Raw genomic sequence first — 12,544 nt, 5'->3', positions numbered from 1 at the left:
CAGGTGATCCAAATGCAAATACCCAAAAATATAAATAAAATAATAAATGTGCTTTGGAGTGCATCAGGGTATTTACGCACACAAGCCAGGTTATTTACCTCCGTCAATCCAATGACTAGCAGGTTAGGGGGGGGGGAAAAGAGGAATGTGTGCTCAGTCAACCTAACTTGTTTAGATGAAGGTTCATTATAATGTTTAGCAGTGAACACATCAAGGAATCACCAGCATGGCTGATCGCTTGTCTGGTCTGAGAGACCAGGTTCCTGTTTTCATTTCCTCTCTCACCCAAACCTGAACAGTCCAACGAGCCGAACGACGACTTTAACCCCAGAGAACAAACGTGTCTGAATCAGGTAAAACCTTCCTGAGAAACCCTCTTGATTTCTCATTATGTTTATTAAGGACGGCACGGTGGTGCAGTGGGTAGAACGTGTTCACGCATGTTCTCCCCGTGCCTGCGTGCGTTTGCTTCCACAGTCCAAACACACGCAGCCGAGGTTCGGGAGAATCTAAATTTCCCCTCAGGTAGGTATGAGTGCGTTAGTGAATGGTGTGTGTGCCCTGTGATGGGCTGGCAAACTGACGGGAGTGTATTCCTGCCTCTCGCCCATGCATGCTGGGATAGGCTCCAGCACCTCCTGCGATCCCAACCAGGAATAAGTGGGTTAGATAATGGAAGGATGGATTGATTTTTTTTGTTTTTACCTTTTTACATAAAAATCTAAAAGATTATACTATTAGCATTGATATCAGAACAGATTTTAAATAAGACTTTGAGTTGAAATGAATGCAACATAAAAACGAACCTGAAGAACAGGGCTGATCTAAAACTGGCAGATCAGCCACTCAAACCTCAGTGGTACAATGCTGCCCCCTGCAGGATGTGCTGTCTCTGACAATCAGGCGTGTCTAACAGGAAGAGGGAAGTACAGTTTCTCTCACACAGGCGCATTACTTACGCTGGGGATCTAATGATATGTTCAATGTATATTTCTCTGAAATTTAGGAATTTCTAAAGATTTTCTCTGAGGAATAAAAACAGGCAGGGAAAAACAGAGATTTGGGACTAAATTAAATTCTTTTTTAATCTGCAGTTTTTGCATAACAGCAATAAGTAAAGTGAAACTAAACTGCAGATTTAGCAGAAGCCTTACTGAGCTCAGAACAGACCGAGACAGAATGGCGTCTGGATATTCTCTCCTGGAAGAGGAGCTCATGTCCTGTGTGCTCTGAAATCTTCAGGGATCCTGTTCTCCTGAGTTGCAGTCACAGCTTCTGTAAGGCCTGTCTGCAGCAGTACTGGAAACAGAAGAGATCTCGGGAGTGTCCAGTGTGTAGGAGAAGATCTTCAAGGAACTACCTCCCATCAGTATCTTGAGGAATACCTGTGAGGCGTTCTTAAAGGAGAGAAGTCAGAGAGCTAAAGCAGGATCTGAAGTGCTCTGCAGTCTGCACAGTGAGAAACTCAAGCTCTTCTGTTTGGTGGATCAAATACCCGTCTGTGTTATCTGCCAAACTTCAAAAAAACATGAAAACCACAAAATGCGACCAGTTCAAGAGGCTGCAGAAGAGTATAAGGTAACTGATTTAAAATATAATTTAGTCTTTAACTTTTTAAAAATGTTAGTCTTTAGTCATTTATTTTATTAAATTGATATTTAGAAATTAAATATCATTTAAAAAGTCATGATGATTGCAATTAATCAGATTTTTAAAAAGGTGGGCTTTGTTTTGCTGTCAACTACTGAGGCCATACTGAACTTTAAACATAATTTCATAAACATAATTAATATTAAATCTTAATATTTTTTCATAATTTTGAATTTCTAATGAATAATGAAGTGCATATCTTAAGAGTTATGATCTGAGAAAGGAGCCATTTTGGTTCTCAGGCCTGATGCAGTTTGAGATCCTGACTACGTGTCACATGACTGACAGAGAGAGACAGGAGGGAGGGGCAGGAGTGTGGAGACATTCTCAGAGCTGTGTTAGGGAGCAGTGCTCAGCATGGGACAGTAGGGGTCAAAGTTCATGCTCAGCTATATGTGCCTGACACAATGCCTTAGAGGGCAGATCACTCTTAATGTGCCAAATGTAACTCAAAAATACGGCACATTAAACCAGATACATTTTCATGTTAAAAGTTTAATTTTGCCGATACAAACAGAATATTAGTGTTCCAATTTTGCACAAGCATACCTGTTTACCTGGCATGTCCTGACAGAGAAGCAATACACTGATATGTGTCAGTGAACACATTGTTTTTACACCAGCAGTGGCCAGAGTCTCCATTCTGGCTCCCCTCTGTCTGAGCAGGGGCTCTTGTGTTGTCTGTGTAGGCAGTGAAGTTTACTGTTGTCTGTTTCCTCAGTAAAGTGTGGACTCTGTCATTTCTTTCCAGGAGAAACTCAGGACTGCACTGGCTCCACTGCAGGAGAAGCTAAAATCCTTTAATGCAGTGAAACTAGTTTGTGATCAAACAGCAGAGCACATCAAGGTACTGTACTGAGGCCTTCAAATCACAGTGTTGAAAATGCAGAACTGGACTGTGCTGAAATGATGGTGAATAATATTTATTCCAGAGCCAAGCCCAGCACACAGAGAGACAGATAAAGATGGAGTTTGAGAAACTTCAGCAGTTCCTAAAAGATGAAGAGACAGCCAGAGTCGCTGCACTGAGGGAGGAAGAGGAGCAGAAGAGTCAGATGATGACGGAGAAGATTGAGAAGATGACAGAAGAGATATCATCGCTTTCAGAACAAATCCGAGCCATTGAACAGGAGCTGGGAGCTGAAGACGTCTCATTCCTGCAGGTAAGACCTGTTCACTCTGTGTGTGCAGGACTCTATACAAACTGCTGTTAATGCTCTCACACCTTCATTTATGGAATATAATATTCTCTAAACCACCTTTTCATGTAATCTTGCAAATATCATCAATCTCTTCAAATCTTTATCAAGCAGTAGAATTACAGTCTCATTTTGCAGGAAAAGTGTGATTTAAAGTTTCTCATCATTCTAAATCCACACACTGTACACATATTTAACTATGATAAAGCTGCACGTTTATTTTTCTGTGTCATGTGTCATATCTAAAGCTTGTTCAGAAATGTACAGTCAGATATTACTGTGTTTAATCTTCAGAATTGGCTACAATGATAATAATTCACTCTCTTATTTAGAGCTACAAGGACACACAAACAGGTAAGCAAACTCCATCCTCTGTCATCAGGTTAAATATCAGAGTAGGTTATTAGCCCTGTAGTGTTCTATCAGTGAGGTACTGCAGAATGTGTTTGAAATGTTTCTCTCTACAATAATTACTGCAGAATGATAATGACTATATATAGAGGGAAGTTTTTTTTAAATACTAAAGTAATTAAATTAATTTTTACCTGTAATATAAATCCCCCCTTCTCCTGTGAGTGTGTTCCTCAGTGGGGTCGGGCTGCTTCATATCTGGCAGCCAGTGGGGATGTGTGGTAGAACGCTGGGAGGGATGGAACAATTTTCTTATAGAATGAAGATCTGATGTTGCTGATGATAATCTTCTATGGTAATGAAGCCACCCCCACAGCACAAGTGACTCCTGAATATTATTGCAGAGCCCAGTGCACACTGGCGGATCCAGAGAAGGTCTCAGGAGCGCTGATTGATGTGGCCAAGCACCTGGGCAATCTGAAGTACAGAGTGTGGGAGAAGATGCTGGGGACTGTTCAATACAGTGAGTACTGGAGGCAGGGAGCTCCACATTAGCACTGTACAGGGGGAATCTTCAGCATCCTTTCCACAAGCTGATAAAGCCAGTCAGAGTCATATTGTTTCTGTCTGTGTAAGAGCCCTGGAGTGAAGAGACTGAGCACCAGTCCTTAATCTCACTGATGCTCATAATAAAATGCTGCTTTAAGAGTGATACTGTATTTAAGGGGAAGGACAGGAGCTGCACAAAAACAGGCTTTGCTCCCTCGAACAAAGATTATTCAATGTGTGACATTAAATAGTTTTAGCTTTTAGTTCTGGTGCTTCCCTCACACATGTATCTGAGGCTATAATGGTTAGTTTAGTGAAACCCAGTTTATATCATTAGGAGCCCATTGTACCTGACAGTTTCCTTTGTGAAGATTAGTGCTGACTTCACTTCTTCACTTTACATGCATTTAGCAGAAGCTCTTATCCAGAGTAACTTACACAGTTGTTTACAACTCATTTACATTGTATCCAATGATACAACTGGATATATGCTGAAGCAATGCAGGTTAAGTACCTTGCTCAAGGGTACAACGGCAGTGTCCTACCGGGGAATCTAACCTGTGACTTTTAGGTTACTGCACCATTTAGTTTACAAGACCAACACCTTACCCAATGTACTACACTACCGCCTGTACTACACTTCTGCTGACGTCTCATTCTCTGTCCCTTCAGCTCCTGTGACTCTGGACCCAAACACAGCACATCCCGACCTCTCACTGTCTGAGGATCTGACCGTGGGACGCAGTGATGAGAGACAGCAGGTTCCTGATAATCCAGAGAGATTTGATGGGAGGTGGTATGTGCTGGGATCTGAGGGATTCAGCTCAGGGAGACACTGCTGGGATGTAGAGGTGGGGGATGATGACTGGGTGGTGGGTGTTGCTAAAGAGTCCATCAGCAGGAAAGGGGCTGTGGATCTGAGCCCAGCAGAGGAGTGTGGGGTATAGCGGCGCTTTCAGCATTATGCAGCCCTGACCTTCCCACCTACCCCTCACTGTGCAGAGGAATCCCCGGAGGGTCAGAGTGCAGCTGGACTGGGACAGGGGGGAGGTGTCATTCTCTGACCCCAGTGACAACACTCCTCTCTACACTTTTAAACACTCCTTCACTGAGAGAGTGTTTCCATTCTTCTGGCTTGATTTATGTGTACCGATCCACTGAAGGTGTCCAGTGTTTCCCCCAGGATTTTATTGTAGGCAGGGGGGGTGAGGGGGCCTGGTTGGAGGGGGGGGGGGCTAGTTTGTGGGGTGGATGGGTGCTGCTGCGATCGTGTTTGGTTGGGGGGGGTGGCATCAATTGCATTTTATTCATTTATTTATTCCCTTAGTTTGGCGCCCATTTCCTAATGAAACACTGAAAAAAGGATGCAAAAGACAATAAAATATATCAGTTTAACTTTTTAAGGAAGCTGTCTGAAATAGAGTTGTTTAAATCCCGCTCTGTGAATGGGATATTTAGGAGTTCTGTTATCCAGTGGAGATGGCTAACTTTAGCTTTGAATCAGTTAGGCTGCTGTCCATGGTTTGTAGGGACGGTCCTGAAGCCAGGCCAGCTTCCACACAGACTCCCGGTGTTCTGACTGCTTGGCTGCACCTGTGTCCTTCACAGCGGCTTCTGTGACTGACAATCAGCAGCTTCACAGACATCAGAACAGTTCCCACTGTCTCCATTCTTCCTCATCTCATCTTCATGGAAGAAGGATGAGATGCTCATCTCACACTTTTTTGGTGTTTGATCCTCTTAGTCGCTGAAGAGGACGTTGTCATGTTACTAGGCTCGATATTCCCTTTCCTGGAGTAAACCTCCACTACATAAACAAATCCACTCATCAGCGCATGGCCAAGCTGCCAACCATAGTGAGATAACCGCAAATCAGAAACACTCTAATTTCACAGCTCCAGTAAGTTTCTAACCAAGGGGCGTCCAGAAACTCCACAAATGTGTTGAATCTTCGAGAATTTATGTGGACGGATCATAAAATGGTGCACTTATATGAACACATTTACAGTTGATTTTGAAATCATAATATCAAAACATGTCATGAGTTGCAGTCACAGCTTCTGTAAGGCCTGTCTGCAGCAGTACTGGGAACAGAAGGGATCTTGGGAGTGCCCAGTTTGCAGGAGAAGATCTTCAAAGGAACTACCTCCCGATAACCTGTCTCTGAGGAATACTCCACAAATGTACTGAATCATTGAGAATTTCTTAGAACGGATCATAAAATGTTGTGCTAATGTGAACTAATTTTCCTTTGATTTTTGAATCATAATGTCAAATCTTTTCATGTAACCTGTACAATGTTATTTCCAACGAATTGCTGTGGTATATAGTGATACTGTAAGTACGTTGGTTTGTGTGTAATCAGTTAACCTCCACAAGAGGGCGCCTGAAGCAGTGCTGAGGTGTTGGGTGAAGCCAGGTGTGTGAGTGAGAGAGAGCACTGGGGCTCCTGTGGGCTCTGGGCCCCTATGGGGCCCCACGCTGGCCTGTGTGTGAGTGAGAGCACTGGGGTTCCTGGGGGCTCTGGGCCCCTATGGGGCCCCACCCTGGCCTGTGTGTGAGTGAGAGAGAGCACTGGGGCCCCTGTGGGCTCTGGGCCCCTATGGGGCCCCACGCTGGCCTGTGTGTGAGTGTGAGAGAGCACTGGGGTTCCTGGGGGCTCTGGGCCCCTATGGGGCCCCACCCTGGCCTGTGTGTGAGTGTGAGAGAGCACTGGGGCCCCTGTGGGCTCTGGGCCCCTATGGGGCCCCACCCTGGCCTGTGTGTGAGTGTGAGAGAGCACTGGGGCTCCTGTGGGCTCTGGGCCCCTGTGGGGCCCCACGCTGGCCTGTGTGAGTGAGAGAGCACTGGGGCCCCTGTGGGCTCTGGGCCCCTATGGGGCCCCACGCTGGCCTGTGTGTGAGTGTGGAGAGCACTGGGTCTCCTGGGGCTCTGGGCCCTATGGGGCCCCACGCTGGCCTGTGTGTGAGTGTCTGTGTGTGTGAGTCCAAGCGCACGCTCCTCCCCCCACAGCGGGATCTTTATATTCACTGTCCCTCCACAGTCCCACCCCCGCTCAGTGTGCCCCCCTCAGCTCTGTGTCTGTCTGCTGTGCGCTGCTTTCCTTTAAACTCCACACAGACACAACGGAGCCTCTCGGTCCTCGTTACTGAGCAACGACAAACACCCCCTCCCTGAACAGAGTAGAGAATAAACTCTGAAAAGGACACACCCTAGAAGTATTGAACCCTTTATTATCAACAGGGAAGTGACACCCCCCCAATAAACCATCATCATCATCATCATCATCATCAGTGACAGGTGGTCGGGTCTTAAGCAGGGTGGTGATTACCATCTTGTTGGTTTTCATTTCAACCCTGTTTTGGCACATTTGATTCTACCAATTAGCAGCTCATTGAGATCTCTAGCTGTTGAATGAGTTGTGCTTTGTTTTTGACTGAAAACCTGGTAGTTAAATTGAGTGAAATCTTATCTAGCTTAATTTTTTTACACCACTGGTAGCCTAATGCTTTTAGTCTTTTAGTGCAAGTGAAGTAGGCGCTAAAGATGGGAGTAATATTCCAAAGAAAGAGTTTTGCTTAGTCATGAGGAAAGTCTTGTCTAAGACTATTTTTACTCCTCAAATGTGTTAATGTAGGCAGAACGGTGAATGTTGTCTCCAGCTGTAGCTGCTGTCATAGTGCTCCTGAGATGAATATCCAGATATGAACTGCACACTGCATTAGAACCCTGCCTGGGTGTCATCATACTGTCTGTTAGCCAATGACTATAGCCCTTTCATAGGTGGACCAGGTGATCCAAATGCAAATACCCAAAAATAAATAAAATAATAAATGTGCTTTGGAGGGCATCAGGGTATTTACACACACAAGCCAGGTTATTTACCTCCCTCAATCCAATGACTAGCAGGTTAGGGGGAGGGGGAAAAGAGGAATGTGTGCTCAATCAACCTAACTTGTTTAGATGAAGGTTCATAAGAATGTTTAGCAGTGAACACATCAGCTGAGGAATCACCAGCATGGCTGATCGCTTGTCTGGTCTGTGAGACCGGGTTTCAGTCTGTTCTCATTTCCGGACGGAGTGCGGCACAGTGGGTAAGGAACTGCGCTTGTAACCGAAAGGTCGCAGGTTTGATTCCCGGGTAAGGACACTGCCGTTGTACCCTTGAGCAAGGTACTTAACCTGCATTGCTTCAGTATATATCCAGCTGTATAAATGGATACAATGTAAAATGCCATGTAAAAAGTTGTGTAAGTCGCTCTGGATAAGAGCGTCTGCTAAATGCCTGTAATGTAATGTAATTTCCTCTCTCACCCAAACCTGAACAGTCCAACGAGCCGAACGATGACTTTAACCCCAGAGAACAAATGTGTCTGAATCAGGTAAAACCTTCCTGGGAAACCCTCTTGATTTCTCATTATGTTTATTAAGGACGGCACGGTGGTGCAGTGGGTAGAACTTGTTCAGGCATGTTCTCCCCGTGCCTGTGTGTTTGCTTCCACAGTCCAACACATGCAGCCGAGGTTATCGGGAGAACCTAAATTTCCCCTCAGGTATGAGTGCATTAGTGAATGGTGTGTGTGCCCTGTGATGGGCTGGCAAACTGATGGGGGTGTATTCCTGCCTCTCGCCCAATGCATGCTGGGATAGGCTCCAGCACCTCCTGCGATCCCAACCAGGAATAAGTGGGTTAGGTAATGGAAGGATGGATTGATTTTTTTGTTTTTACCTTTTTATATAAATATCTAAAAGATATACTATTAGCATTGATATCAGAACAGATTTTAAATAAGACTTTGAGTTGAAATGAATGCAACATAAAAACGAACCTGAAGAACAGGGCTGGTCTAAAACTGCTGGCAGATCAGCCACTCAAACCTCAGTGGTACAATGCTGCCCCTGCAGGATGTGCTGTCTCTGACAATCAGGCGTGTCTAACAGGAAGAGGGAAGTACGGTATCTCACACACAGGCACATTACTTACGCTGGGGATCTAATGATATGATTTCAATGTATATTTCTCAGAAATTTAGGAATTTTAAAGATTTTGCCTGAGGAATAAAAACAGGCAGGGAAAAACGGAGATTTGGGACTAAATTAAATTCTTTTTTAATCTGCAGTTTTTGCATAACAGCAATAAGTAAAAGTGAAACTAAACTGCAGATTTAGCAGAAGCCATTACTAAGCTCAGAACAGACAGAATGGCGTCTGGATATTCTCTCCTGGAAGAGGAGCTCTCATGTCCTGTGTGCTCTGAAATCTTCTGGGATCCTGTTGTCCTGAGTTGCAGTCACAGCTTCTGTAAGGCCTGTCTGCAGCAATACTGGGAACAGAAGGGATCTCGGGAGTGCCCAGTGTGCAGGAGAAGATCTTCAAGGGAACTACCTCCCTTAACCTGTCTCTGAGGAATACCTGTGAGGCGTTCTTAAAGGAGAGAAGTCAGAGAGCTAAAGCAGGATCTGAAGTGCTCTGCAGTCTGCACAGTGAGAAACTCAAACTCTTCTGTTTGGTGGATCAAATACCCGTCTGTGTGATCTGCCAAACTTCAAAAAAACATGCAAACCATGAACTGCTACCAGTTCAGGAGGCAGCAGAAGACTATAAGGTAACTGATTTAAAATATAATTTAGTCTTTAACTTTTTAAAGAATTTTAGTCTTTAGTCATTTATTTTATTAAATTTATATTTAGAAATTAAATTTCATTTAAAAAGTCATGATGATTGCAATTACTCAGATTTTTAAAAAGGTGGGCTTTTTTTGCTGTCAACTACTGAGGCCATACTGAACTTTAAACACAATTTCATAAACATAATTAATATTAAATCTTAATATTTTTTCATAATTTTGAATTTCTAATGAATAATGAAGTGCATATCTTAAGAGTTATGATCTGAAAGGAGCCATTTTAGTTCAGGCCTGACTGCAGTTTGAGATCCTGACTACATGTCACATGACTGACAGAGAGAGACAGGAGGGAGGGCAGGAGTGTGGAGACATTCTCAGAGCTGTGTTAGGGAGTGCTCAGCATGGGACAGTAGGGGTCAAAGTTCATGCCTCAGATATATGTGCCTGACACAATGCGGCCTTAGAGGGCAGATCACTCTTAATGTGCCAAATGTAACTCAAAAATACAACACATTAAACCAGAGACATTTTCATGTTAAAAGTTTAATTTTGCCGATACAAACAGAATATTAGTGTTCCAATTTTGCACAAGCATACCTGTTTACCTGGCATGTCCTGACAGAGAAGCAATACACTGATATGTGTCTCAGTGAACACATTGTTTTTACAATAGCTGTGACTCATCTCCATTCTGGCTCCCCTGTGTCTGAACAGGGGCTCTTGTGCTGTCTGTGTAGGCAGTGAAGTTTACTGTGTGACTGTTTCCTCAGTAAAGTGTGGTCTGTCATTTCTTTCCAGGAGAAACTCAGGACTGCACTGGCTCCACTGCAGAAGAAGCTAAAAGCCTTTAATGCAGTGAAACTAATCTGTGATAAAACTGCAGAGCACATCAAGGTACTGTACTGAGGCCTTTAAATCACAGTGTTGAAAATGCAGCACTGGACTGTGCTGAAATGATGGTGAATAATGTTTATTAGAGCCAGGCCCAGCACACAGAAGACAGATAAAGATGGAGTTTGAGAAACTTCAGCAGTTCCTAAAAGATGAAGAGACAGCCAGAGTCACTGCACTGAGGGAGGAGGAGAGCGAAGAGTCAGATGATGAAGGAGAAGATTGAGAAGATGACAGAAGAGATATCATCCCTTTCAGAACAAATCAGAGCCATAGAACAGGAGCTGGGCTGAAGACGTCTCATTCCTGCAGGTAAGACTGTTCACTCTGTGTCTGCAGGACTCTATACAAACTGCTGTTAATGCTCACACACATTCATTTATAGAATATTAATAATATCCTTGCATTTATATAGCACCTTTCCAAATGCTCAAAGTGCTTTACAGTGAGGGGGAACTCACCTCACCCACCGCCGATGTGTAGCACACACTGGGGTGATGCACGGCAGCCATTTTGCGCCGAAAGCTCACTACATATTAGCGAAGGTGGAGAGGGAAGAGCATATTTTAGCCAATTAAGTCAGGGGATGATTTGGTGGCAAATTTTGCGAGAGCCAGATCTGGGATTTAGCCAGGACACCGGGGAACCCCCTACTCTTTGCGATAAGTGTCATGGGATCTTTAATGACCACAGTGAGTCAGGACCTCGGTTTAACGTCTCATCCGAAAGACGGCATCTCCTACAGCACAGTGTCCCCACACTGACTGGGGCATTGGGGTTTATTTACCAGAGGGAAGATTGCCCCCTGCTGGCCCACCAACACCACTTCCAGCAGCAACTCACTATTCCCTGGTGGTCTCCCATCCAAGTACTAACCAAGCCCACACTTGCTTAGCTTCAGCCAGTCGGCAGGAGCAGAGCGCATAGAATTTATTTAGAGAATATAGTATTCTCTAAACCACCTTTAAATGTAAACTTGCTAATATTATCAAATCTATTCAAAGCTTATCAAGCAGTAGAATTACAGTCTCCTTTTTGCAGGCAAAGTTTGTTTACAAGTTTCTCATCATTTTAGATCCACTCACTGTACACATACTTAACTATGATGAAGCAGCACATTTATTTTTCTGTGTCATGTGTCATATCTAAAGCTTGTTCAGCAACATACAGTCAGATATTACTGTGTTTTATCTACAGTATTGGCTACATTGATAATAATTCACTCTCTTATTTCAGAGCTACAAGGACACACAAAACAGGTAAGCAAACTCCATCCTCTCTCTTCAGGTTAAATATCTAAAGTAGTTTATTAGCCCTGTAGTGTTCTATCAGTGAGGTACTGTGGAATGTGTTTGCAATGTTTCTCTATAATAAATACTGCAGCATTAATAATGACTGAGAGAAGTTTTTAAAATACTAAAGTAATTAAATGAATTTTACCTGTATAAATCCCCCCCCCCTGCTCCTGTGAGTGTGTGTCCCTCAGTGGGGTCGGGCTGCTTCATATCTGGCAGCCAGTGGGGCTGTGTGGCAGAACGCTGGGAGGGATGGAGCCATTTTTTATAGAATGAAGATATGATGCTGCTGCTGATAATCTTCTATGGTAATGAAGCCACGCCCACAGCACAAGTGACTCCTGAATATTATTGCAGAGCCCAGTGCACACTGGCAGATCCAGAGAAGGTCTCAGGAGCGCTGATTGATGTGGCCAAGCACCTGGGCAATCTGAAGTACGAGTGTGGGAGAAGATGCTGGGGACTGTTCAATACAGTGAGTACTGGGGACAGGGAGCTCACATTGTCACTGTACAGGGGGAATCTTCAGCAACCTTTCCACAAGCTGATAAAGTCAGTCATATTGGTACTGTCCTTAATCTCAATGATGCTCATAATAAAATTCTGCTTTAAAAGTGATACTGTATTTAAGGGGAAGGACAGGAGCTACAGAGCGGCACGGTGGGTAGCAATGTCGCCTCACAGCAAGAAGGTTGTGGGTTTGAATCTCGGCTTGGGGCCTTTTCGTGTGGAGTTTGTATGTTCTCCCCGTGTCCGTGTGGGTTGTCCTCCCACGGTCCAAAGACATGCAGGTAGGCTAATTGGAGACTCTAAATTGCCCACAGTATGAGTGTGTGAGTGAATGGTGTGTGTGCCCTGTGATAGATTGGCAGCCTGTCCAGGGTGTACTCCTGCCTCTCGCCCAATGCATGCTGGGATAGGCTCCAGCACCCCACGGCGACCCTACTCAGGATTAGCAGGTATAGATAATGTATGGATGGATG

General features: G+C 44.3%; 2 protein-coding genes across 2 annotated transcripts in view; both read left to right on the top strand.

Moving 5' to 3' along the window:
* Nucleotides 1-12,544, top strand: part of LOC118228883 (tripartite motif-containing protein 35-like) — a 35,906-nt gene that overhangs the window by 7,125 nt on the left and 16,237 nt on the right. Inside the window, exons 2-3 of the mRNA XM_035420443.1 lie at nt 2,402-2,497; nt 2,583-2,813. Coding sequence (XP_035276334.1) covers nt 2,402-2,497; nt 2,583-2,813 — 327 coding nt within the window. The remainder of the gene's footprint in view (nt 1-2,401; nt 2,498-2,582; nt 2,814-12,544) is intronic.
* On the top strand, nt 8,781-10,455 carry LOC118228939 (E3 ubiquitin-protein ligase TRIM41-like). Its single transcript, XM_035420537.1, is given in 4 exon segments — nt 8,781-9,137; nt 9,140-9,354; nt 10,174-10,269; nt 10,353-10,455. Coding segments are annotated over 4 exon segments (528 nt in total). The 5' UTR covers nt 8,781-8,950; the 3' UTR covers nt 10,383-10,455.

Source organism: Anguilla anguilla, chromosome 6, assembly GCF_013347855.1.
Source record: "Anguilla anguilla isolate fAngAng1 chromosome 6, fAngAng1.pri, whole genome shotgun sequence".
Taxonomy (NCBI): Eukaryota; Metazoa; Chordata; class Actinopteri; order Anguilliformes; family Anguillidae; genus Anguilla; species Anguilla anguilla.
Note: the sequence above shows the minus strand (reverse complement) of the source record. Positions and strands in the feature narration are given on the sequence as shown.